The 27,898-nt window shown below is 42.8% G+C and overlaps 1 protein-coding gene across 1 annotated transcript in view; it reads right to left on the reverse strand.

The window, feature by feature from the left end:
- Nucleotides 1–6,827: 6,827 nt before the first annotated feature.
- LOC309568726 (potassium-transporting ATPase alpha chain 2-like) overlaps nucleotides 6,828–27,898 on the reverse strand; it is a 28,364-nt gene continuing 7,293 nt past the window's right edge. Inside the window, exons 3-23 of the mRNA XM_082274475.1 lie at nucleotides 26,140–26,199; nucleotides 24,646–24,849; nucleotides 24,446–24,559; nucleotides 24,214–24,348; nucleotides 23,978–24,095; nucleotides 23,367–23,635; nucleotides 23,069–23,267; nucleotides 22,743–22,852; nucleotides 22,376–22,510; nucleotides 21,075–21,267; nucleotides 20,747–20,922; nucleotides 20,447–20,583; nucleotides 20,208–20,358; nucleotides 19,923–20,091; nucleotides 19,573–19,727; nucleotides 19,358–19,481; nucleotides 17,660–17,805; nucleotides 16,185–16,318; nucleotides 13,800–13,901; nucleotides 9,761–9,852; nucleotides 6,828–6,951 (exon numbers count right to left, since the gene is read on the reverse strand). Coding sequence (XP_082130601.1) covers nucleotides 6,923–6,951; nucleotides 9,761–9,852; nucleotides 13,800–13,901; nucleotides 16,185–16,318; nucleotides 17,660–17,805; nucleotides 19,358–19,481; nucleotides 19,573–19,727; nucleotides 19,923–20,091; nucleotides 20,208–20,358; nucleotides 20,447–20,583; nucleotides 20,747–20,922; nucleotides 21,075–21,267; nucleotides 22,376–22,510; nucleotides 22,743–22,852; nucleotides 23,069–23,267; nucleotides 23,367–23,635; nucleotides 23,978–24,095; nucleotides 24,214–24,348; nucleotides 24,446–24,559; nucleotides 24,646–24,849; nucleotides 26,140–26,199 — 2,952 coding nt within the window. The 3' untranslated portion in view covers nucleotides 6,828–6,922. The remainder of the gene's footprint in view (nucleotides 6,952–9,760; nucleotides 9,853–13,799; nucleotides 13,902–16,184; nucleotides 16,319–17,659; nucleotides 17,806–19,357; nucleotides 19,482–19,572; nucleotides 19,728–19,922; nucleotides 20,092–20,207; nucleotides 20,359–20,446; nucleotides 20,584–20,746; nucleotides 20,923–21,074; nucleotides 21,268–22,375; nucleotides 22,511–22,742; nucleotides 22,853–23,068; nucleotides 23,268–23,366; nucleotides 23,636–23,977; nucleotides 24,096–24,213; nucleotides 24,349–24,445; nucleotides 24,560–24,645; nucleotides 24,850–26,139; nucleotides 26,200–27,898) is intronic.

Genomic DNA, 27,898 nt, shown 5'->3' on the forward strand with positions numbered 1-27,898 from the left:
AGATGATTTAAATGTATTTTTCCTCAACAACGAGATAGCCATTCTTCAGTTCTAGAAGGTGTTCTTCCCAGTTCCAATGAAACACGAAAAAGAAACCCCCCAAAGGGACGTTAAGGCAGAATGAGGTAGTAGAAGGTGGTAATATACAGGTGAACCATGCAATCAGTCAGGGGATCCATACATTTAAAGGGATGTGAATATCCAGCTCCCACTAGGTTCCCACTGACGTGACTATTCCAACATGTTTCAGAACTTTAAATTCCTTCTTCAAGGGAAAAACTAGGAGCACGGGACATAGGTCTAAGAATACAAAAGGTGTGTATCAATACATACTGTATAGATAACATACAACATATAATAAACAGAATTCATATCATAATCCTCTTCGTGGCATATATACTGCTGTATACTCGCATAGATACAAAGGGTCAAACAACTACACTTGTGCTCCAGAAAGGATGCCTCACTGTCATGCATACAGGTATTGTTAGCCCATAGGAGAGGGCCGTATGTATAAAGGCCAGACAGTCCTGGAAATTATGAAGAGAAAAGGTATGCTCAAAGGTTCTTTTTCGCTGTACACCCACAAGGATCAACAGAAGTTAGAACCCGTCCTGGTAAGACAATGGTGATAAATGTAATTTGGTATATAGTAATTCGATAGGGGAATATAGAAAAAAGATGTAGGTAGGGAGCTCCCAAAAGGGCTCATTATATAATGCTTGGTCCATTTACAACTATCCGCAAATGGTGCAGGGAGGCACCCAAGTCCCAACATTCCATGGACTACATGGTGAACTGGTAAACCGCTCTTTCTGCCTTTCCAGAGGATGAAAGAACGGGAATATGACATTAATTCAATCTGGTTCTTCCCTTTCAGCCTAACTGGAATGAATTTTATCTTTCAAGGGGGAATAACCACTTGGTGTCCAGAGTGGGTTTAGGAAAGTTTCATTGTATTGGCAAGGATTTGTGAATGGTCAACATGGTTCAGTTTACCTAGCTCTCTGTGGCTTCCCTCGCCTTCAGAGTTTATGACACATTCCACAAAAACTAGGGCAGTTCCTTGGGCATTTAGAATGGGGGGCTTGGCAAATGTGATGTGTAAGCATCGAACTAAGGGTGACTAACACTTTTATTTACCACTACAGAGTGGACCTGACCTTGCTATATTCTGAGGCACTTCTTATGTTTTTCTGCGGCTGTCTTTTTTCCCTCCCTTCCTTAAATGGCATTGCTCATTACATCCCATAGTAGGCTGACATAAGGAAGTCCAGGAAATAAGGAATATTGTTTTCATACTTACCGTAATTTTCCTTTCCTGGATCCTCCTCATGTCAGCCGAGGTTTTCCCACCCAGGTCTCTGTCGCAAAGCTTGTAAAGGTAACACTTCCTATGGGAGACAGCAGCACTTTATAGGCTAGTTAGAGATTGTCCTATAGGGGTCAGAGGGGCGAAGCTGACCCATAGTAGGCTGATATGAGGAGGATCCAGAAAAGGAAAATTACTGTAAGTATAAAACAAGTTTTCACAGTCCTGCCTTTCCAGTCGAGCATTTGTATTACCAGAATGTGGTGCATGATATGACAATAGAAGGGACGAATATTAAAACGATAAGCCTTGGGTTTCCATGTTAACCACTTGCCGACCACCGCAAGTACATATACTGCGGCGGTCAGCCTCGGCCAGGCAAAGTGACGTACCGGTACGTCACTAGCCTGTGAGCCAATAGGGGGCGAGCGCGTGCCGCCGGAGGCACGCTCCCACCCCCGCTCGTTCACGGACACCTCCGCACGAGTGACCGGCGGACCCGATGTCTGCCAGTCACTCGCGATCGTCCGCTGTGAAGGGAGAAAGGCAGGCGGCTAATGTAAACAAAGCCGCCTGTCATTCTTCCCTGTGTAACAGCAGAGATCATACGGTCCTGCTATGCAGGATCGTAGATCTCTGCTGTTACATGTAAAGCCATATCCCTGCACAGTTAGAAACACGCCCCTAGGGACACACTTAACCCCTCCTTCCCCAATAAAGTTATGGAGTGTCCCTAGGCACTTTACAGTAACAGTGCATATGTATAGCACTGATTACTGTAGTAATGTCACTGGTACCCCCAAAAGTGTCAAAAATGTCAGTCAAGGGTCCGATCTGTCCGCCGCAATGTCGCAGCCCCGCAAATTACTCGTTTAAAAAAAAAAACACAAAAATGACAAAAATCTTTCCCTTAGTAAACGCAATAACTTTTGCGAAAACCAATCAAAATACGCTTATTGTGATTTTTTTACCAAACATATGTAGCAGAAAACAAATTGGCCAAAAATGTTAAAAACATTTTGATTTTTACATTTTTTTTTTGGAATTTCATAAAAAATTTGAAAAATATTGTTATTTTTGCATAATTGGCACTTTTTTTTGTTTATAGCGCATGATCAAAAAATCGCATGGGTGATCAAATACCACCAAAAGAAAGCTCTGTTTGTGGGAAAAAAAAGGACATCAAATTAGTTTAGGTACAGCGTCGCACGACCGCGCAATTGTCCATTAAAGTCACGCAGTGCTGAATAGCAAAATACCCCCTGGTCAGGAAGGGGGTAAAATCTTCCGGGGCTTAAGTGGTTAATGATTGGTGTAGAGAGTTCTGAACATCAATGAATATTTGCTGACAGGAGAGTGGAACATTTAAATGTTTTGTTATTTATGAGTACATATGACCTTTTCTTAATGGAGAGATCTGATGAGATGGTGGACAAACACAGATGAGCCATAACTTTATGATCACTGACAGGTAAAGTGAAATAACAACTGATTATTAATTACAATGGCACCTGAAAGTTGGTGGAATATATGAGGCAACAAGCTAACATGTTGTCACTGAATTTGATGCGTTGGAAGCAAAAAAATGTATTGTTTGAGTTTGTTGTGTATGGGGCTGTGTAGCTGCAGACCGGTCAGGGTGCCCATGCTGACCCCTGTTCACAGCCAGAAGTGCCTTCAATGGCCATCAGACCTGGACCATGGAGCAATAGAAGAAGGTGGTCTGGTTTAATGAATCACGTTTTCTTTTACATCATGTGGATGTTCGGGTGTGTGTGCGTCACTTATCTGGGGAAGAGATGGCACCAGTATATAGTATTAGAAGGAGGTACAGTAAGTCAGCAAAGGCAGTGTGATGTCTTGGGCAATGTTCTGCTGAGAAACCTTGGTCCTGCCATTCATGTGGATGTTAGTTGACATGGACCACCTACCTAAACATTGTTGGTGACCAAGTACATTCCTTTAAAGAAACAGTATTCCCTAAAGACAGTGACCTATTTCAGCAGAAAATGAACCTTGCCACATTGCAAAAATGGTTCAAGAATGGTTTTAAGAACATAACAAGGGGTTTGAGGTATTGACTTGGCCTCCAAATTCTTCAGATCTCCATCCAATCGATCACGTGTGGAATGTGCTGTAAAAAAAGAGTCTGATCTATGGAGGTCCAAACTCACAACTTACAGGACCTAAAGGATCTGCAATTGATGGCTTGGTGCCAGATGCACAGCATACCTTCAGAGGTCTAGTGGAGACCATGCTTCAAAGGATCAGGGCTGTTTTGGTGGCAAAAGTGGCACCTACTCAATATTAGGTGGGTGGCCATAAAGTCTTGGCTGATTGGTGTATACTCTATATCAGTGGTCCTCAACTCCTGTCCCCAGGGCCCACTAACAGGCCAGATTTTAAGTATTACCTTGGGGAGATGCAGACTAGAGTACTGCAATCAATGAGCAGCAAATGATATCACCTGGGATGTATTTCAGTTATCTTGCAAACCTGGCCTGTTAGTGGGCCCTGTAGGCCAGGGTTGAGGACCACTGCTCTATATCATAGGTGCTCAACCTGTGGCCCTCCAGCTGTTTCGGAACTACATGTTCCCATCATGCCTCTGCCTTTGGGAGTCATGCCTGTAACTGTCAGCCTTGCAATGCCTCATGGGACTTGTATTTCTGCAACGGCTTGAGGTCTACAGGTTGAGCACCCATGCTGTATTTGATAGTAAATGCTTCCATTTGGAATATCATAAAGTGTGTTTGATATTCATGTGCACATTTACTCACAGTTATTTATTTAATTGTGTTTTAGGTAAAACATATCTAAACCCAAATGCAAAAATTGTATATATTGCAGTTTTCCAATCCTTAAATGTGGTGACTGCGTCCTTTTTTTTTTTTTTTTTTGACCTGGTGAACTGACCAGTAACACACTTTCTGTCATTGGGTGTCTCTATTCTGGATGAAGGGATAATGGAGACACATTTGGACAGCTGAGGAGAAAGTAGTGCTTGGTGCACTGGAAGATTTAGATGGGCTTGACTAACAAATCAAAGCCGAAATCCAGCTAACTCTTTATAGGCAGTTATATCCCACATGGAAGAAAAATATATTTAAAATATATTTTTTTAAAAAAATTATTTTTCCCCCCAAACATATTGGAAATATATTTGAAATGCTACAATTTTGGCCATATTCAATATATTTCTAAAAATTGTTCCCTAAATATATTGGAAATATATTTTTCTTCCATATGGGTAGCAGCCTTTTGGGATAAAGGTTTTACATAAATAAATACATAATGAATACATCATTTTACATAAATACAAGCTGATTTTAAGCACCCCTGTCTGTGTTAAATAGTTTATCCCAACCCTCTAACTGCCACTTTTTCTGGGCAGCGTTGTCTGTTAAAGGGAGTTGAAATTTACCGGGTGAAAAAAAAAAAAAAAAAAGGATAAAAAAGAAAACATATGCAGCCACCACATGTAAGGACTGTTAAGCTGCAATATATTACATGTTTATGTTTGAGTTTGGATACTCTTTATTATTTTGTATGCATTAAGTGAAATCATAAGCACCATGAACCTGTATACACAAGCAATTTTCTTCCTCTTGTAGTACTTATAAATTGCCACAAGATGCTGCTGTGATATAGTGCATGTTCAATGTGAGGATGGTGTAAAGACTAGCCTACCCAAAAGTAATAATTCAGTTTTTTTATTGATGGAACCTGGTAGAAGTCACTTACTAGCTTGCAGTGGTGTAACAATAGCCACCCGGCTGCTATGGGCCCTAGGCTGAGAGGGGGCCCCATAAAGGAGCTGACCTAAGATGAAATCATCAGGATTTTCACCAGTCACAATCTCCCCTTCCTTTATTTGTTCTTTATATTACCTATGTAGATGTATTGCTCTTGGAACCTCTTCTACAGTCCAGCCTAGTTAATATCTAAAGGCAGGGGCGTAACTACAGGGGTTGCAGGGGTTGCAACTGCTACCGGGCCCCATGCTCCAGGGGGCCCGGTAGCAAACCAGTGGGTGAACTTCCAGGATCTCAAAGGTCACACTTACGACCGGGCCCCTGATGCTTTGGAAATGTCTATAAGCCATATGTGATGTTATGGATCAATAAGATATTTACAGACAGTGCCAGCAACACTAGATTCTGGCATCACATATTTTGGATGTGTAATTTATTTTTTTTTATTTTTACATTTTGCCTAGATTGAATACAGCAACAGCCCAAAATCCAATTCATTTCAAACAAAAAAACAAACAAACTGTGAAACCTGTTTTTTTTTTCTTTTTAATTATCCAGAGGTAATAGGCCTGAATAACCCTTGAAAGTAGCAGCCGCAACAGATCTGGAAGCTTTAGAAAAGTTTACGTTTAAAAAATAAAGCTACAGCCCTCAACTTCATACAAGTTGGATAGTGGCACAACACTTTAATGGTATTGTTTGCAAGCTTCTTTTTTTCCCCACACTGCAATTTTTTCAAGTTTAATGACCGAGTTCACAAAAGCATTTTTTTAAAATCATAACCCTACATTCCCTGACCCCCCTCCCCAGCTCTGTATCCCCAATTATTTTACAAATATCTACAATATAGACTTCATCAAACTATGAGACACAAAGTAGGATTTACCCTTCAGCAAACATTAGAAATTAGGAAGCGGAGGTCCAGATGCAAAATTATTTTCTAGTACCTTTACAATGCTGGAGCTTGGGCCTAATGACACCTAAACCTTCAGTATGAGTTGCATCAGCAGCAGAGGTTTTGTAATATTGGTAATCCAAGACTGGTTCATTGTAATGAAAGTGAACTGATCCACATTGATAGCTGATAGATGTGTTTGCTTGCCCGTAGTGAAACCTATTGCTTTTCTGAAGGTCTCCCCAGACAGCACTAGCTGCAAGGCAAGCCAGAAGTTCTGGTGCATACTGTGCAAGCTCTGGCCGGTGGTCTAGCCTGGACACCCAGTAGTCCAAGAGGTCCTCATTTCTGAGAGTGTCTGCATCAGCCCTGAACCTGAATGTGCCAGGCAAAATACATGTGTGAAATACCCTGGCAAAGAGAAGCCAGCTGGTTAGTGGTATTGTCACAAACAACCTTGAATGGCTGAGGATGGTATTGGGTTAGCCACCTATCACCCTGGATCTGGCCCACAGGGATTCATGCTGTTCTGGTGCACTTGGGAAGGGGGGTGGGGGTCCTCTTGGTTCCATGCATCCATGATTGACAGCAGCAGGAGCCAATGACACTCCTACCCCCACCAGTAAGTGCTGAATTTGTTAAATTAAAATGGCCCAGTATTCAGGTATAGTTGGGGAAGGTTTGCACCTCTAGGTTCCTGCACCTTTATACCTGTCCTCCTGCCAGAGTCACTTTATTTTATTAACACAAGCCACAGGAACTGTCAGTATTGCATAATGCAGACATATGCACTGTCAATAAAATACACACAAAGGGTTATATTTTAAATATTTATATACAACTTTATTTATATTTACACAGCAACTTATTCACAGATTTACAAAATGTGGAAATGTGCAATTTGGAAGGATTTGTTAGAGGAGAAAGCCAATTGAGGGAGCTCCTAAAATGATTGGACACTTAATAGTAAAGCTCTTTTTCCACCCAACCTGCAAAAAAGAAGAAGCGATTAATAATCAACCTTATTTGCATATCACAGTTTTAAAGGCTATCACTATTCCATATTATGACGATTTTGCTGCTTGCTTATCTAGGAGTCAGCAGATGATTTAACAGAGATTATTACTTTCCTTTCTCCACAGTCCCATGACAGCCAGTGGTATGGTTCTCTGCTCTCCAGCACCTTAATTTGGGTGGGCATTCCTACTTCATCTCATAAAACATAGGACCAACAGCAGTGGCCATTGACCCTGCATTGCATGTGATGATGTTGTCGAAGGGGATGAGGAAAGGGAGAGGGGGGGGGGCCATTGGACTGTATCTCACAGTGGTGGTCTAGTGGTGGCCATTGGCCCCATATTGCATAAGAGATGATGTTGGCAAGGGGTATGGGAGACAGTGTAAGATCATTGAGAAGAGTAGCTTTGTGGGATGTCACAACCAGAATCAGTCAGGAGAAAGACTGCAGGACCATTCCCCACTGGTGGGATTTTGGACATTTTGAAGTCTTTATTTTGTGGGACTGTATAAATTCCTAGAAAATCAAGCAATACATTCTTTGTGTTTGTGGGGAGGTGCACACTTTATTTTTTACTCAGCATTGCATGGAGTTTGGCTTTAATTCACTGCTTTTTATATCTCCTGCCCTAATGCACACAGATCTTAAAGAAAACCTCTTATGGCACTTTTCCACTGCAAGTACCGGCTCGGCTCTACTCGGCCGTGCATGGCCCGGTTTTGTTTTCCACTGCATGGTATCGCATGGTATGGTGTTGGAACGGTTCGGTACGGTTTGGTACGGTTTGCTTTTCCACTAAAGTAGTACTAAAGTAAGTGGGTGGGATAACAACGATTCTCTGACCAATCAGTGGCTAGTAGTGACAAACAGTCAAGGCTGCATGCAAAGGATTGTTGGATATGGTACCGGTACGGCCCTCTTGGAACCACAACCGAGGTGGTACTGTTTAAGCGAGCCGTTCCGTTTCGTTCTATGTAGTGGAAAAGCGCCGCTGTACCGTACCGAATGCAGTGGAAAAGCACAAAAGCGAGCCGAACTGTTCGGTTCCATGTAGTGGAAAAGCACCATTATATAGGTGTTAAGCTTTTTCAGCCGATAAAAGCCCCTCTGTGTAGGCTTATCTGTCAATGCACACATAGGCCCCCACAGGCTGGAAAAACAAAACAAAACACCAATGGTGTGTTCAGGAGAGGAGCTGAAGAGCAGAAAAAACACTATACACTTAAAGTCCATGCTCGGTAATGCATTCCAATGCCCAGAAATAATTAATATTCTGGCCAATGGAATGCATTAGCGCTCAAACTCTAGACAAGTCTAAACGAGTGTGCACTACACAGCTTTTAGCACGTTTTTTGGCAGCATTTTCCTGCCAGCAGCCTTTATAGACACCCTGTGTGCATGGGGCCTTCAAGACATGTTTCAAAAGTTAAGCTGGCCACACGCTTTACAGTTTGAATGAACAATCTCGTCATAATTTTCTTTTGCAATTCATAACAGCTGTCAGTGCGAGGATCTTCTTAAACAATTAATTTAATTTATATCCAATCAAGTAGTCCATCATACTCCATAGTTGTAGGTAAACCTGGGAAAGATGTCATGTGTGTGGACAACCTAAAACTGTACCTATTTCTTTTACATAGTTAATCTGGTTGAAAAAAGACACAAGTCCCTCCTGTTCAGTTGTGGATAGCCCAATTTTTCCAGAACGTGATTTGTTCAAATTGCATATATAGGCCCCTTTTACACGGGCGATCTGATCCGTCTGTCAGTTTTTCAGGTGGACCTGATCGGTTTGCATGCTCCATGCATCCCTATGGGGCAGTGGTTGTCAGCGGAGACATCTCCGCTGACACCCACTGCTATCCAATTTGATCCTGTTCTGTGAAATACGGACAGATGGAAACCCTATTTTCCATCCATCTGGAGGATCGGATCGGATGAAAACGGACAGGCCGTCCGTTCTCATCCGATCTCCCCATAGAGGACAGTGGGGATCTGACAGCTCTGTCTCTGCACACAGAGCGGAAACGAAGCTGTCATCCGCCTGCTCAGCAAGGATCGGTGGATCAATCCCCCGCTGAGCAGAACAGGCTCCGTCGGGCGCACCGCCCGTGTGAAAGAGCCCTTATGATTTTAATGTGTAGTTGTCAGAAGCAAGACTCTGTGATAAGACCGTGATGGAGGCAGCCATTACCTTACTTGTGATCCACATACTAGTTCTAAGCAATGAAGCTGAGTCTTTTTACTAAGTCACTGCCCCCATGATTTCCTGTATGTGGTCTACAAGACAGAGAATAGCTACTGCCATCAGAACTCCTCAATTAAGATGGTGGACCCAATGCCAATATCCAACCATGGAGCTTCTAGAGATGACATCCCTATATAAACTTTGATTAGGACAAGCCTACACTGTATCAAACAGTGGAAATAAGGCGTGGGACTTGAAATTTACCTCACAGAAGCATATTAGAATAACATGCTGTGATCAGAACCTTTACACCAGGGCAGGCCCGGACTGGCCATAGGGCAGACCGGACATATTCCCGGTGGGCCGCGGCTCTGAAGAACCCTCACTGTGGCCGGCTCCGCGGCCAATCAGCCTTCTGCTCAGGGGGGGTAGACCAGGGTGCTATGAGTTACTATACTATGGACATCTTAAGTGCTGCCTCAATGATTTTACTAAATAGGCATCAGCCCCAGATATCAGTACTCATGACCATGTGAAATGACAATAGTTTGCCATATTTTATGAATTTTTTAAATATTTGTGTGATACTTACTTCCAGGCATCCTCCTTATAAGCAGTTTTCTAATTTCATCATAAACCAAGATCAGGATTGTATATTCAATTCCCACAAACCAATACTGAACTCTGCAAAAGAGAAAAATACATTCAGGTTGAGATACTAATAAAGCTGAAGGAAAATGCTTTGTACCTACTGTGCGTGTATTTGTATTATAACCGTAACTTGAACAGTTTTGAAAGTACAAAAGACGATTGAGGCCTCTAATGGCACTTTTCCACTGCAAGTACCGGCTCGGCTCCACTCGGCCCTGCTTGGCTTGGTTTGGTTTTCCACTGCATGGTACGGTGTTGGAACGGTTTGGTACGGTTTGGTACGGTTTGCTTTTCCACTAAAGTAAAGTGGGTGGGATAACAACGATTCTCTGACCAATAAGTGGCTAGTAATGACAAATAGTCAAGGCTGCATGCAAAGGATTGTGGGATATGGTACCGGTACAGCCCTCTTGGAACCACAACCTAGGTGGTACTGTTTAAGCGAGCCGTACCGTTCGGTTCCATGTGGTGGAAAAGGGCCGCTGTACCGTACCGCACCGAACCGTTCTAACACCGTACCATGCGGTACCATGCAGCGGAAAAGCGCAAAAGCGAGCCGAACCGTTCGCTTCCATGCAGTGGAAAAGCGCCATAAAAGTATCAAGTGAATCCAACATCGGAACTAAATAGTGCTCACCTTACATACAGCTAAGAGAACACATACTGTATGTATAATCACAATAATTGGACTTAAAAGGCAATAAGGGAAGATTCACCTCTAGCATAACTAAATTCTCTCAATCAATATTATCTATTTTTAATCCCGTCTTATGCTGCTAGCATTAGTAAATAGATAGAAAAATTATTTTATATTTATATTTGTTTTAAACCTTTTTTAAATTCCTTTGAATTTTCCTGTTTTCTGGCCTGGGCCAAAATGATGTCATACATCCAAGGAGTCCTCATTGGCATTTTTTTTTTCTTCTTTCATCTGAAGGAGGGGAGGAGGGGCTTTCTCAGCTAAGCACACCCACCTGTCTGAGCTAAAGGTAGATGGATTTCAGGAAGTACAGTAAATGCGACATGAATCTGCCCTTTTTTAAAATGGCTGCCTACAGAAATGCTAGGGAGATGTTTTTCATGGTGATTTCTCAACAAAATAAAGCATGGAGACAGGGATGGATGGGTGAGTGTGCTTTGAATATTAAAAATGAATTAATTAGCGTTTTAAGATTGTGGTGCTCAGATACGGTTTAGTTCCACTTTAGTTGTCCAGGATTCTACAATAGACAGTGGTGGTAATATTTTTGAATAGGATAAAAATCACTTCTAAGTGTAAGGGGTCCTTTCACATGGGCTTTCCACTCAGGTCCGCCTGTCAGTGTTTCAGGCGGACCTGATCCGACCCTCCCTTCACCCCTATGGATCGGCAGATGTCCGATCCTGCCTGCCAAATCCAGACGGATGATGACCCTATTTTCAATACGTCTGGAGGATCAGATTGGATGGGAACCACCTGTCCGTTTTCATCCAATCTCCCCATAGAGGAGAGCAGGACTCTGACAAGTCCATCTCATCACAGTAAGCGGAGACGGACCTGTCATGCGCCTGCTCAGCGGGGGTCAGTAGATTGATCCCTGCCAAGCAAACAGATTTGCCCAGTGTTAAAGAGCCCTAACTGTTTGGATACAAAATAACGCACTTAGGCCCCTTTCACACGGGCGCTCTGTATGTCCGTATATCACCCCATCCGTTTGCGGGTGATATACAGACATAATGCTTGTCAATGGGATTGCGGATGTCAACGGATGACCATCCGCTGACATCCGATTTGCGTCCTTTCAGTTCTGTTCCGTTTTTTGGAACAGAATAGAACCCTATTCTTTCTTCCATTTAAAAAACGTAATGGACGCAAAATCGGATGTCAGCAGTGTCAAAATCCTTGCAAAATCGTGTAATCCACGCTGTAAAAGGATTATACAGTATAATATCCAGTGTGTGTCTTTATGTAACATGATTGTAGAAATACGTTATTTACAGCGCCGCTGGGCACTGTGACCTGCCGGAGCTCTTCTCCTCCTCCCGGCTGATGTCAACTACCCCTCCCTCTGCAGTGCTCGGAGCAGGGCTGACATCAGCGAGGATCTCAGCATCTCCCTCTGCAGTGCTCGGAGCAGGGCTGACATCAGCGAGGATCTCAGCATCTCCCTCTGCAGTGCTCGGAGCAGGGCTGACATCAGCGAGGATCTCAGCATCTCCCTCTGCAGTGCTCGGAGCAGGGCTGACATCAGAGAGGATCTCAGCATCTCCCTCTGCAGTGCTTGGAGCAGGGCTGACATCAGCGAGGATCTCAGCATCTCCCTCTGCAGTACTCAGTGCAGGGCTGACATCAGCGAGGATCTCTGCATCTCCCTCTGCAGTGCTCAGAGCAGGGCTGACATCAGCGAGGATCTCAGCATCTCCCTCTGCAGTGCTCAGTGCAGGGCTGACATCAGCGAGGATCTCTGCATCTCCCTCTGCAGTGCTCGGAGCAGGGCTGACATCAGCAAGGATCTCAGCATCTCCCTCTGCACTGCTTGGAGCAGGGCTGACATCAGCGAGGATCTCGGCATCACCCTCTGCATCGCTCGGAGCAGGGCTGACATCAGCGGGGATCTCGAGATCACCCTCTGCAGTGCTTGGAGCAGGGCTGACATCAGCGAGGATCTCTGCATCAGACTCTGCAGTGCTCAGTGCAGGACTGACATCAGCGGGGATCTCTAGATCACCCTCTGCAGTGCTCAGTGCAGGACTGACATCAGCGAGGATCTCTGCATCACCCTCTGCAGTGCTCAGTGCAGGACTGACATCAGCTGGGATCTCGAGATCACCCTCTGCAGTGCTTGGAGCAGGGCTGACATCAGCGAGGATCTCTGCATCACCCTCTGCAGTGCTCAGTGCAGGACTGACATCAGCTGGGATCTCGAGATCACCCTCTGCAGTGCTTGGAGCAGGGCTGACATCAGCGAGGATCTCTGCATCAGACTCTGCAGTGCTCAGTGCAGGACTGACATCAGCGGGGATCTCGAGATCACCCTCTGCAGTGCTCAGAGCAGGGCTGACATCAGCGAGGATCTCTGCATCACCCTCTGCAGTGCTCAGTGCAGGACTGACATCAGCTGGGATCTCGAGATCACCCTCTGCAGTGCTTGGAGCAGGGCTGACATCAGCGAGGATCTCTGCATCAGACTCTGCAGTGCTCAGTGCAGGACTGACATCAGCGGGGATCTCGAGATCACCCTCTGCAGTGCTCAGAGCAGGACTGACATCAGCGAGGATCTCTGCATCACCCTCTGCAGTGCTCAGTGCAGGACTGACATCAGCGAGGATCTCAGCATCTCCCTCTGCAGTGCTCAGTGCAGGGCTGACATCAGCGAGGATCTCTGCATCTCCCTCTGCAGTGCTCGGAGCAGGGCTGACATCAGCGAGGATCTCAGCATCTCCCTCTGCAGTGCTCAGTGCAGGGCTGACATCAGCAAGGATCTCAGCATCTCCCTCTGCAGTGCTTGGAGCAGGGCTGACATCAGCGAGGATCTCAAGATCACCCTCTGCAGTGCTCGAAGCAGGAAGGGAGAGCTCCGGCGATTCATGTGATTGCCCAGTGACACTGTAAATAAGGTATTTTCTGCCATGTTACATAAAGACACACACTGGACATTATATAATCCATTTACAGAGTGGATTAAATGATTTTACAGGGACTTTAACTAGAGTTTATTTTGGGGATTACAGAGATGCTGACTCCTGCGCTGATAGGGAGGGAGAGGGAGAGCGAAGACAGGGGACAAATAAGACATCCCCCAAAAATAAGCCCTAATGCATTTTTTGTAGCCAAAATTAATATAAGACCTGGGCTTATTTTCGGGGGAAACACGGTATTACAAACTTCAACCAAAACATGGACAAAAGCCTGTGTCGAAGAACAGTATAAGCTAAGAGAAAAAAAGCTTTGGTGACTGTAAGCTTTGGGCAAGTAAACGATTGAATTTTTTTGTACTCACCGAATATTCGTGAAATGCAAGGCCTCGTCCATTCCAGGGACATAACACATGAATACTCCAATACCAACTTGTGACAGTAATCCCAAAAATATCACTTTATTCCTGCGGACAAGAGACCAAGGGTAAATAAATAGTTTCATAGTCTGCACATACTTTTTATTCTAGAAAAGCATAACAAAGGAATAGAAATAACAACTAATAACAGCCAATAAACTCAATCAAGGCAAGATAGGGAGCAAGGCAAGATGGCAGATTTGCCCCCCCTGTGTACTAGCACAGTCCCTTATCATCAGGCATCAACTGCCTACAAGTACATTCTTCCATCAAATGTGACCGGCGGGTGCACAGTTTGACTCATTGCTCTATTTCATAGCTTACTGAAGGAGCATGAAGATTGTAGCTGGACCCTAGACATCCACTGAACCCTAGACCTCTGGCAAGGAGGCAAGTACATTACCTCCCAAGCCAAAAAAAACTGTATGCATATATAAAATTCCCCTGAGTCTGTCCTGCTGGGATAGCCCCATCCCGTTCTGTGGTTGCCAGGGTCTAAAGCAAAGATTTAGGAGTCATTAAAGGAAAATGTACAAACAATTGTGTAATATGGGTGCCTGTATTCTGAGTTTAAGGCTGAACTCCATTCAGCATTCAAATGTTATAGTTTCAAATTACCCCCTCTCCTGGACAGCAACATTTATTAGCACAGCTAGTCTAAAGCCCCGTACACACGATAAGAAATTCGGCCGGGAAATTTCGTCCGACGACCGATCTGCCGATTTTTCGACAGCCGACTCCGAATTTTCGGCTATCAGAATCCTGATGTGCAGGCATTAAAATTTTTGTCCTCCGTCAACACACGTCCGATTTTCGTATCATTAGTACAGATTTCGACGTGGAAAAATCTTATGAGCAAGACTAGGCATGCTCAGAGATGAAAAAACACATAGAAAGCAATCCAACACATGACATCACTTCTAAAATAGAATTCTGTCATACGGGAAAATTTGTGTGCAGTTTAGAGCACTTTCCAACCAACAGACACGCACTCTGGACAAAAGACGGACGACCTGTCGGCGGAAATTCGTTGCGTGTGTACAAGGCTTTAGAGGTGTGTAGAGAAGAGGAATACTTACCTTTATTCCTTGCTTCTGCAGGCTTTCTCCTTGCAATTTAACTGGTCCTGCTCAACCAGTCATGGCCTCTTCAATGTCATGACAATGCAGAACCAGCAAGGAGGTCGTGGACCCGACTACATACCGGGAGCAGATAGGAGAATGCCACATATGGGGAGCAGGTTGGAGATGAACAAGGATGGAACAGGTTGGCAAAGAATATGCTAGTGATTCCTCTACTCTACAGACCCGTAGAATAAACAAGCTATTAAGCTAATTTGAGGTACCTAATAAACATGCTATCTGGGGGTGAGGGTGGTAGTGAGGAACAACCTTATGTTCCTTATGCCACCTTATGGTGGCATAAGGAACATAAAACTACAATTTTAATGCTAACTGGAGGAGAAGGATTTACAGAAAACAGTTATCTACCTTGCATGGCTGATCTCTTATCTCAGCAGTTGTTAAGAGATAGAAAAGATGACTGAGTAATGAGAATGACCCACTGAAAGGTCCCTCTAGTGGCTAATATAATAAAGCTGCACAAATGTGGAAGAGCAAGCAATCAAAAATGAGGATGTCAAAACAACGATTTTAAGGTAAATACTGCAATATTAACTCACACTTGCTGGTAATACACTATGCCTTTCTTTTAAAGAACTGGTTTGTTTGAGACTCGTTCATCTATTACACACTTGACAGTAAATTATTTGAAAGCAGCTATGGGCTTGGGAAATCTGCAGCGTGTGGTTCTTCCTAAAGCGGTTAAAAAACCCTTCCATTTACCATGTAAAATGACTGGCCTCAGGTGATACACAGATGAAACAAATTACCCTATATAAGTTGTGCGTGTTTATTACTGTCCTGTGTCCCATACATCTATTCAAGGTGCACAATTTACGCAGAATTTATCTCTGAAAAGCAGGGGGCAAGGAGCTGAAGTTAAACTCGGTGAGGAGAGCTCTGAGAGCTGATTGGAGGGAAGGGACCCCCCTTCACACAGCTCAGAGGAACAGAGCTGTCAATCACAGGCTGTGTGCTGGAGCTCCCTCCCCTGTCACCCTTTTTTCTCTTGGTGTCAGGAAAACTCGCCATAAATGTCTCATGCAGGTGGCAGAGGATTGCATCTGGATTGAGAAAGTACACACTATAGAAGGATACGCTTTATTCATTCTTAATGTCTGAGGTTTACAACCACTTTAATATGAAAGCCTCTGGCTAATACTGTAATTTCCCAATGAATAGTGCAAATGGGTGGTTCACTCATTGTTACCTGAAAAAGTTGCGGGTAAACAGAGTATTTTTCCTTGTCTTTCGGATTAACGTGTTCATCATCTGACAGACGACAATACTAATAAAGAATCCTGAGTAGCAAAACCACTCCAGATTCAAGCGCTGTCTGAATGTCTGTTAAAGAAAAAAAAAAAGGACATGTTCATGGCGTAAACTTTCAGGCTTCACTACAAGTTACTTCACTGCCCTGGAAACACTATGGGGTTGATTTACTAAAACTGGAGAGTGCAGCATCTGGTGCAGCTCTGCATAGAAACCAATCAACTTCCAGGTTTTTTTTGTCAAAGCCTAATTGAATAACCTTAAGTTAGAAGCTGATTGGGTACCATGCAAGTCTGCACGAGATTTTGCATTGATAGTAAATAAACCCCATTGCTTCCAAGAACTTAGTGTTGGTTGGTTCCTGTACGATTCCTGTGTGATTTTCAGCTTATTCAGTTGAATGGACTAAAATCACATTGGATTGCACCAAAAGTAGTGCATGCACTACTTTTTAAAAATGCACTGCACTGGATCTCATGGTACTGTGGTACTATGCGATCCAGGGCAGGCAAATGCACAGCGTTTGTGATCTGCATTTGGGGTGATTACATTGACACCTGCAGCAGATCACACAACCAATGCATTTTGAACGGGGTACAGAAAATGAGCACAGAGCGTGGGTTGAAAGCAAAACCTTCGGCCGCGAACAAAACCATTAAGCAGGCGATACACTGAGAAAGTTTTGGCTGATTCTTGATGAACTAGATCAGTGTTTCTCAACCTTTTTCCAGTTGGGGCACCCTTGAAAAGTGTTTTCAGTCTTGAGGCACCCCTGTCCAAGGCTTGAGTCATGTTACTGTGTGTCGCGGAACACGCGCACAATCACGCTTGTTCCTGGCAGACAAATTCTCTGCTCTTTAGGGATGCCATAAATTCTTGGCACTGTAGGGGGAAGCAGAGAGCACAGCACACTCCTCCCCCCCCCCTTTACTTTCACTTTTGAGGCTGACGGAGCTCTCTATCAGTGCTGATGTACAGTTTGGCAGGGGATCGGGAGATAGGGCTCATCTGATAGCCCTTCTCTCCCATGATCCTGTGGCACACCTTAGAACCTCTGGCGGCACACCAGTGTGCCGCGGCACACTGATTGAGAAAGGCTGAACTGCTGGCCCCACCCCATACAACTTTTGACAAAGTAGCCAGCTGGAAATGTTTGGGCTGAACTTCAACCAATCAGATACAATAGTGCAGTAGGATGATTCATCCATCTGCACTGTTTAGCCTGGATGGAGAAATCTTTTCGATTTTTGAATGAAAGAAATCTAGTCTTTGGGCAGCTTCAGAGAATGTCAACTTTCTAAAATCTTTGAAGAGAGACATCCTTTTGTTGACTTCTGAAGCATTAAAACATGAAAGATGCTGCACATGCCCAATGTTTTATTAACCATAGAATTAAAATTTTTGGCTCCTTACCCATTCTTGCCCATAACTGTCCACTACGTCATTGTTAGTTTTGTCCTCCCAGGGAACTCGAAGATTAATAGTGATTGCAGGAAGGAATCCCTGCTGAGCCAATATGGTAAAATAATTCACAAATCCAGCGTACGTTTCCATTGCAGCTGTAATTGAAGAGGAGCGAGTTATAAGTTATTGAGCGTGGTTGCAGACAAAACATTCTAGGATTCTATTTCAGGTTTTTGGGCTGATACAATCCTTATAACATGCATGTATTATATGACAAATACAAAGAGGTAAACATACATTGGCTGTGGTGGTGGCAGTGTTTGGATCAGAATAGGTTATCCTACGCTATGGATGAGGTTAGAGTTACGCAAAGGTCCCAACGTTTACGGAATTTAAGAGGGCGGTTTCTCTTCCCATACATAACTTTTCATATAGATCTTTTTGATTGTTTATTTCCACTTAGCTATGATAGGAGAATATTGGTTCATCCATGTAATGGGTTTTATGTTTTTTTCTGAGGAAGTTGCAATAAAGTAGGGTAGAAGCACAGAAGTGACAGAGGTGCCCAGTGTAGTAGGCCATAGTTAGGGTTGGGAACCCTGTAGTGAAGAATAGACAGTCACTAGAGGTCTCCAGAGTAGTGAGTGGAATGTACCATAGAGAGTAAGTAGGTGCTAGCCCTGCCTTTGCCAGTGTGGGGCATCTTGGGTTAAAGGGCTCTGTAAGAATAGGCTGGCCAGAGTCCGTCTGAGGAGTTGGTAATGGGAAATGGTAGAAGGACTAAGGCAAGCAAAGATGTAGTCTTTGAGGCTCTAGTTTCTGGGAGCTTCCACTTAGAGGGGAAAGCAAGTAAGGAAAAGTGCAGGACTAATGGGACTATGCCCATCCTCTTTTGCTTGGGAAGGCATTGGCTTTCTGCAACTCCCCTCTTATCTCTGCTTCTTTCTATTCTAAGTATGCAACTAAGGAATGTGCCATCACCTATCTGAGATAACGGAAATTCTGTATATGTGCAATTCAACTGTGTTTCAGATGGAAACTTCTCCTAGAAAAGAATAGGTGCTGGGTGAGGCACCTATTGGGATCCATTGCCACGAGGCCTAGGGACAGTGTCGATTGGGTTACCTGGTAGTGCTGGTTAGTCCAGGCTGGGGGTTTCCCTGGGGGTGACTCTGTATTGGCACCAAGGGGAGAATCCCAAGCCAATAGCATCTCAGGGAACCAGACTATGCTGGGCTGTAATAGGTTGAGAAGTGTGTGTGTGTTCTCCCTCACCACATGGCTATACATGTGGAGGATAGGTTGACCAGTACAGGGCTAGACTGCAGGGAAAAAATAGGTCTAATGAGTAATATACATTAGAATCAACCTGTTATTAGCCACGGATGAAACCAACATGTGGGATGAGCAAATATCATTCTATTCCTCTGTATATGTATTTTAGGGTGGGTCATTTAGCCATACGAGCCAGTAGGATTTTATCCAGCTTAGCGTGTAGCAAGTGGGAATAGAGAGTGTAAATTACCCCTTTGGGACCTTGTGGCTTCTTTCAGGATTTTGTTAATTACTTTGGTCACTTATGGGCCACTTGCAACTTCCAGGATTGATATTTACAATACGTACATTACATATATATGTATATATTAGACATTGGTCTCATTACTTTTTTTTTTTGTTTTTTTTTTTTTGGGGGGGGGGGGGTCTTACCTATGTGGAAATAGGAATAGCAAAGCAACTGCATGTTCACCAGTCGATCTTTATGAGGGTTTCGTGGTTTTCTTAACATAATGTCATTTTCTGCCTTTTCATAAGCCAGGGCAATGGATGGGATCTGAGGAAATTTGAGTAAAGTTGTAACATTAAAGAAAGAACACCCCATATTCATCCTTTGTATGTCCACTGTTTTTCTGTCCTATACTTACAATGTCAGTGCCCAATTCAATGAAAAGAATGGTGATGGTTCCAATAGGCAGCGGGCAACTGATAATCACATAGACCATAAAGGGGATCATCTCAGGAATGTTCTTAGTCACTGTATAGGCAATTGACTTCTTCAAGTTGTCGAATATCAAGCGCCCTGTAGAAAAAAGATCAAATTATGAAAAGTTTACCAGATGCATGTCTTTTTTTATTGTAATTCTATGAGAGTGGTAATCAGGATTACAACCACAAGGGCTGTCGTCATGGACTGAATTTTATTGGAATTAGAAAGATTTTAGCATTCTGGATTATTTTTGTATGACCTTCTGTTATTATTAAACCCTTATCTTACCTTCTTCTACACCAGTCACAATTGAAGCAAAGTTATCATCCAGCAAAATCATGTCTGCAGTGTGCTTGGCAGCGTCTGATCCAGCAATGCCCATGGCAATACCAATATCTGCTTTTTTCAATGCTGGGGAGTCATTTACTCCATCTCCAGTAACAGCTACAATATTGCCCTAAAGATGATAGAAAACACTACTTAAATAGTGCTTTACATATTCTATTACATCACTCAATATAATACTCAAGATAAAACAGGAAGTGTGCATGCAGTGGCTGATATCCAACTTACTAGTCTCTGACATCCCTCAACAATGATAAGCTTCTGCTGTGGTGATGTCCGTGCAAATACAATTTCTTGGTGATGTTGTAAGATGTCGTCCAGCTCATCAGAAGACATTTCAAGTAGTTCTCCACCATTTACCACAGCTGCCTGAGCATCTCTGCAAGTTGCAATAGTGTTAGAGGTTTGTTGGGGAAAGTAAAATTAGGGAAAAAATTGGTTTTAAAGCATTATTAAGATATACACACCGTGGATTAACTCTTTCAATCGGGATTCCAAGCCTTTGCGCAATGTCCGATACAGTTTCGTTGTTATTTGAAATAATGCCTACACTTTTCGCAATGGCTTTTGCAGTAATTGGATGGTCACCAGTCACCATAATAACCTGTTAGGGACACATCATAGAATTTTTTTACAGATATGTTACGAGAAAATTCCTGAAAAAAGCTTTAAAGGTCATCAGTATTCTGAAAGCGCTGAATTATGAGAAATGTGGCAATTGTCAGATGTTTAATTCTATTCAGAAATTTCAGATGATGTGTCAATACCTTAATTCCAGAACTGCGGCACTTCATGACGGCATCAGGAACGGTGGCACGAGGTGGGTCAATCATAGAAATGAGGCCAATAAAGCACAGATCATTTAGTGGGAAGTTTCCACTTTCTGCATCAAATGGATATCCGGGTCCATACTCTGAGGAGGGAAGAAGTAACTGACAGAACCCTGTGAAAGAGTAAGAAATAGCCTTTAAAGAATTTCATGTTTTAGCAGATACACATAAAAAACGTAAACAGTCCACTAAAAATCTGTAGGGATTAGAATATCTCTCAAAGAAATTAACCAAAATCCATGATGATTTGGGCTTGTGGGCTTACCAAGAACTCTTTCTCCTAGACTTCCAAGATTCATATATGCTTCCTGAAAATAGTCTTTCATTTCATCATCCAGTGGCAATTCTTGTCCTCCAATCATGATATATTTACATCTGTCCAAGATGCGCTCCGGGGCACCTTTCATCACCAGCAAGTAGCCTTTCTCAGCAGGATCTTCTGGGATGTGGATAGAGACCTATATGATGGGGGAAAAAAAAGTAATCAGATTGAATATTTGGACTAAAGAGCAGTTCAAATTTAGTGGTAAGGAATGAGAAGTGGTGAAAAGAAGTGATGAGGAGTGCTGAGAAGTGGTGAAAGTCCAAGAAATAATGAGAATTAATAATGACAGATGAGGGAATGATTAGGGATGAAGGAATGACAAAGACAGAGTGATGGGATTATGACTAGGAATAAGCTGAGGGTTCCCATGTTGGGACTGGATTTTGCTTGTTTAGAGATTAAAAAAACAGCCTAACTAAATTGGTGTCTGGATGAGCCAAACCTTCAGCTTCAGCAGAAAGAGATACCTTTAGCAACAGTATTATCACTGCTAAATGTGAAAACTTCCCCACAGGCTTGTTGTCAGGAAGCTGGTAGCTGCTAGCATCCTAACAACCTATGAGTCAACCCCTGCCTGGCCCAATTATCAGATAGACTTGAGATTTCCAGCTGAAAAGTGGTTGTAAACAAAGGGATGAGATTAGTGTAAGAGTCGGTTCACACTAAGGCGACACAACTCCTTACTACTTCGGGGGCGACTTGTGCATTACCATGCACCACGACTTCGGAGAGACTTGCAGGGACTTCACATAATGGAAGTCTATGCAAGTCGCTCCGAGGTTGCCCCGAAATAGTACAGGACCCTTTTTCTAAGTCGGAGCGACTTGTGTCGCTCCTATTAGAACGGGTCCTGTATCGGTCAATGGACCGCGAGGGAGCGCGACTTGTCAGGCTGACAAGTCCCCTGTCTAGTCGCGCTAGTGTGGACCGGCTCTAAAAAAAGGATGGGGTCTCCAATATTTGCACAAGACCCTTCAGGGAATATTGCATTTTTAAAGTTTCAGTTTAGGCTTTATTAAAATTGATGCTCCCAGCTTAATGGAATTTTTTTTTTTTTGCTTTGGTACATGTTCTCCAGGGCAGTCCCTCCCCACGTGCCATTTAATGTACTGATTTCTAAATTTTGCTCCCATTGGTTTCAGTGGAGTTCAGCATTCAAATTACCCCAAATCTGAACCCGAGGCATTTGTCTCAACACTAATCAAGAGGAAGCATGTTTGGACAGCAGAATAATCACTTACTTGGTACTTATTGCTTGAGTTGAAAGGAATTTCGAACACTTTTTCATTTCTTTGCCTAATTTGCACCACATTCTCATAGATCTGCTCAGTAAATTTCAACAACGCTGCTTCTGAGGCATCTCCGTTGACTATTCTCTGAATGGGAAAGTTGAAAGTAAATTAGCCTTCTTTAAACTAAACGGGGATTTACTAAAACTGATGCACACTTAATATGGTGCAACTGTGCATAGTAACCAATCAACTTGTTTTAGGTAGTACAATTACAATGAACTGGAAGTGCAAATTTTTATAATCACATTACAAATAACCAGAAATTTGTAAATGCTATGTTTGAACATGTTCCGTGTATAGTGCTACTCATACTTACTTTGCTGATGGGAACCTCCTCTTGACCTCCAATGAATTCTGCTCTATTGCAAAGGGTGGCGATTCTACCTAATGCAGACCAGGTGGGTGAACTCTGATCAAACATTTCACCTGGAGAAATAAATAGTTAAGATCAGTTACACATTTGACATATTCATGTGTATCTAAACATAACATGTATTATGTGAAGTATATTTTCTGCGTAGTGACCAAGTGTCTGAAAAAGTGTCTGAAAGCATAAGGTATAAAAATTAGACAAGTTGAGTTTTTGCTGATAGCAATACCAGTAATACTAGTGTTGTTTAAAAGTGGAAATGGGGGGCTTACCTGTCAAATCCTCACTGGTATCCGCATTGTGAATGCATTTATCAAACCACATATGTGCCACAGTCATACGGTTCTGTGTCAGAGTGCCAGTCTTGTCGGAGCAGATGACCGAAGTAGATCCAAGTGTCTCCACAGCCTCTAGGTTCTTAACTAAACAATTTTTCTTTGCCATACGTACTGCAGTAAGTGAGAGGCAAACCTAAAGGGAAGGGCAATAAGGGTTATCACAAAAATTGCAATGTGTGATCATCAAGTATCTGTTATGTGTATGGTAGGTGTAAGCAATACTCATACTTACAGTGACTGTGCACAGTAGACCTTCTGGTACATAGGCTACTACAATGCCGATGCAGAATATAACAGCATTGAGAGCACTGTAACCCATAGCCATTGAAATTATAAAGAAAATTCCTCCAACAAACAATGCAAGAGCACTAATTATGTGGACAAAGTGCTCAATCTCTAGAGCTATAGGTGTCTTCTGATTTCCAACTTGTGAGGCCAGGGAAGCAATACGTCCAATCACTGTACGGTCCCCTGTGTTTATAACCATTCCACATGCTGCACCTGTAGATGAAAATCAATTTCTTAGAACCTGTTTAATTATATAGTTTGACCACCTAAATGCTACCTGTAAGTGCTGACATTGAGTTATTGTAATGCTACCTGTAAGTGCTGACATTGAGTTATTGTAATGCTACCTGTAAGTGCTGGCATTGAGTTATTGTAATGCTACCTGTTAGTGCTGGCATTGAGTTATTGTAATGCTACCTGTAAGTGGTGACACTGAGTTATTGTACTGCTACCTGTAAATGCTGACATTGAGTTATTGTAAAAAAATTGGAATTATAAACTGAATTGTATGTGTTTGTCACAAAAGTCAGGTTTGTATAGAAGCCTACAGCTTACCTTCCAAACAGGTGGTAGAGTAAAACCCAAGGTTCTTGGTCTCTAGGGGATTCTCATGTGTGCAATCCACACCCCGAGGTTGTGCTTCTGACTCACCGGTCAGAGACGAGTTGTCAACCTGTGTAGCAAGAATACCATATTACTTTGGTTGCTTTATGGTTGTTTTACTTGGTTCATATTGCAAACCAAGAAGCCATACATTTCCCGATCATTGTGAAAGTTTCCCAACTTCTCACCTTGCAGCCTTGGCATTCCAGTAGGCGTAAATCAGCCGGGATTTTGTCTCCTCCTTTTATAAAAACGATATCACCTACAACAAGTTTCTCCGCTATTATTTCTACACGCTTTCCATCCCGAAGAATCACCGCTTGCTAGATTGACAGAGATGCAGGTTAAGAACCAATCTCACCTCAATGTATCATTAGTTAATTTTAGAAATCAGTTTACTAAACGAGTGGTCTTTCATACCTGAGGAACCATATCTTTAAAGCCGGCCATAATGTTTGTACTTTTGGCTTCTTGGTAATACGCAAAGAGGGCGGTCAGCACTACAACTCCAATAAGAATAATAGCCAACCAGAGCTGGAAACACAGAAAGTTTATGATTTAGCGAGGAAATATCAAAAACAAGAGGCATAAAAAAATCTTACATTTACAGGTATACTTACATTGTCTTTAGAAACAGTGGGATCCTGTGCAACTTGTAGACCATAAGCAAGGAAACACAAAGCACTTGCAATCCAAAACACAATGGAAAATCCACCAGCCATAAGCAACAGAAATTTTACAATTTCAGGGGTTCCTTTTGGAGGAGAAAGTTTGTTAGGTCCATCCCGGACAAGAAGCTCCTCAGCTGCGGCAGTGCTTAGGCCCTACAACAAACCACAAACATATGTATCAAAATAAAAAAAAATAAAAAAAACAATCATCGGAACAATTAAAGATTAATTTTGAATGTGGAAGCCTGTGATATATTGAAAGTATATAGTACCAGCATCCCCGTTGGCATATATTGTATATTGGGGAATACCCAAGACCAACCTCCCAAAATGGTCAATGGGGGGAAGGGGGAAAAGAAAGAGGGAGAGGGATAAGGAAGGATATTAGGTGGGACTTTCAAGGTACTGTAGTCATACGTCACAAACATTCCCCTCCCCCCCTCCTCTCCCCCCTTTCCCTCCCCATCCCCCTTCCTCTCCCATTTCTCATGCTGTTTTTTCTCCCTTCTTTTCTTGGTTCTTCTTGCCTACATGGGCTCTGGGGATGGTTGTGACTATACATCCCTTTTGCATGTCTAGGTCACTATCTGGGGCTCTTCCTACCCCTTCCCCTATCATGGGAAGTGGGTCTAAATTTACCTAATACCATACCAAACGATATAAAACATGCTCTTTATAATCGGTTCTAATATAGTGTCTCCCATGCCCGCCGGTGAGAGGATTTTGGTGGCCGTGTCTGCTTTATGTGATTCACCTTGGCTCTGAACATTGGGTAAGGTGGCTCCTCCCATACCCTTTTATACACATTATATTATATTCATATTATGTGACTATTAATTGTCTATTTGTTGTCCTCATTAGATTAAAGCATAAATGTGTACAGTATCCTCCTGAAGAAGTGGTCCTACCATGAAACATGTCGAGGTTTACACATTTGGAAGTTTGAGAATCCATAACAGGATTGCCTAAACTCATATTGTGTTTATACATATTGTTCAGACTATATGTAAACACTTTTTGTGCCTACATATGTTGTTATATGTTGCTATTTGGTTTTAAACTATGTCTTTGAAATAAAAAATTTTCGATTTTATTACTGTTTATGACTTATGACTACAGTACCCACCTAATATCCTTCCTTATCCCTTATCCCCCTTTCTTTTCCCCCTTCCCCCCATTGACCATTTTGGGAGGTTGGTCTTGGGTATTCCCCAATATACAATAAAGATTCATTTTGTTGGTTGGCATGAATTATTGCCCCTAGCTAACAAAAACACACACATTGCTTAGTTACAGGTCTGTGACCTCTCAAAACCCAGTTGCTTATCATTACTAATTTGACAACTAAAATTGTGTTTTTGGAAGTACCCTGAGGATCAGAAAACTGAATTACACTGAAAGATACACTGAAAAAAAAACAATTTGTTTCTCCTTTAGGCTTACCTCCTTAATGTTCACGGAGTATTTCCTCTCCAGCTCCTCTACACTTAAACTGTGGTCCGTCTAAAACAAAAATTAGAGTTATTTCAACAACATGTCATCATATCATTTTAGTCTGTTTCTCAGAGCTAATCATTAGAACTTCAAAAAAATCAAGGGAATTTACTGTTTTTTTTTAGATCAACAAACTTATACTTCCCTACATATCAATACTCAATTGTTTTTTAGAATGACTTTACGTTAATTTGTTTAAAGCCAGTGAAAAAAGTTAATTAGGCTGTCATAGATTTGGGAAATCTCTGACATTGATTTACTAAAACTGGAAAGTGCAAAATCTGGCGCAGCTCTGCATAGGAACCAAGCAATTCCAGGTTTTATTGTCCAAGGCTATTTGGACAAGCTGAAGTTAGAAGCTGATTGGCTACCATGCACAGCTACACCAGATTTTGAACTCTCCAGTTTTAGTAAATCAACATAGGGTGATTCTGTTGAAGTTTAATCATGTGTCACTCGGTAGTTAACTTGGGATTTTTTTTTCTAAAAGGGGCCCCCTACAGGTTAATGCCATAATGTGCTAGTAGGCACCACACATTAGCACATAATGATAGACGTACCTTAAAAACCAAGCCCTCCAGCAGCACGCTGCCACTGCTGCCGATGGCTTCCATCTTCACCTGGTCTTCCTTCCGGGTTCCACTTGAATGGCCACTCCCATGCAGCATGGTGCTCTGAATGCCATGAAACACTCCGTGTGCCCTGAATGTAGCGCATCACTATGCATGTGTGTCTGTGAAATCATTGGCTATTGCCAATGTAAATATCTCCTAACATATGCACATTCAGGAGATATTCCTTGTACCGACAGGTAAGCCTTGTTGTAAGCTTACCTATAGGTACAAGTTTAAAAAAAGAGTTTACTACTGCTTAACCACTTACCGCAAATCGATGTAGACCTACGTCGGCTGAAATAAGTGGTTGTACCGGGGTGATGCCTGCTGCTAGAGGCATCATCCCATTATCAATTTTTTAGAGCCGGCGGTCGGCTTTCCGGCGGTAATGACCGTTGCGGCTTGGGAGCCACTCGATTGTTACCCCAGCGAGCAGGAGGGGACGCCCCCCCTACTGCCTCCTTCCGCGGCTCAGCCCGGGTTTCCCGTCCCTCCGGGAGACCCGAGCAACCAGCTGGCACGTCCACCGGCTGGCTGGAGACCTGATCAAAGCCGGATGTGGCTTAGATTGGGTCTCCGATGACGTAACCCGGAGGTGGCGTCCATGACGCCACCTCCGGGTTACTCGGTTGCTAAAGGCGCCAAATTTAAAAAGTGACAGTATTCAAAAATGCTGTTTTTGGCATTGTGAATACATTGAAATGCAGTGGAGGGGTTTGGGGTCTTTTAGACCCCCGATCCCTCCATAAAGAGTACCCTGTCACTGCCTGTTGCTGTCACAAGGGATGTTTACATTGCTTGTGACAGCAATAAAAGTGATCAGATTTTTTTTTTTTTAAAACCTATGATAAAATTTAAAAAAATAAATAAAATAAATTCGAAAAAAAAAAAAAAAAATTTAACCTCCCCCGTCGCCGTGAGCTCGCGCACGAAAGAAAATGTATACGAAAGTCGTGCCCGCAAACGAAATCGCTGTTCAAACCACACATGTAAGGTATCACCACGATCGACAGAGCGAGAGCAATAATTAAAAAAAAAAAGAGCTACTTTGTAACTCTAAACTGGTAACCATTAAAATTTTTTAAAGCATCGCC

Source organism: Pelophylax lessonae (genome assembly GCF_965119305.1).
Source record: "Pelophylax lessonae genome assembly, chromosome: 12".
Taxonomy (NCBI): domain Eukaryota; kingdom Metazoa; phylum Chordata; class Amphibia; order Anura; family Ranidae; genus Pelophylax; species Pelophylax lessonae.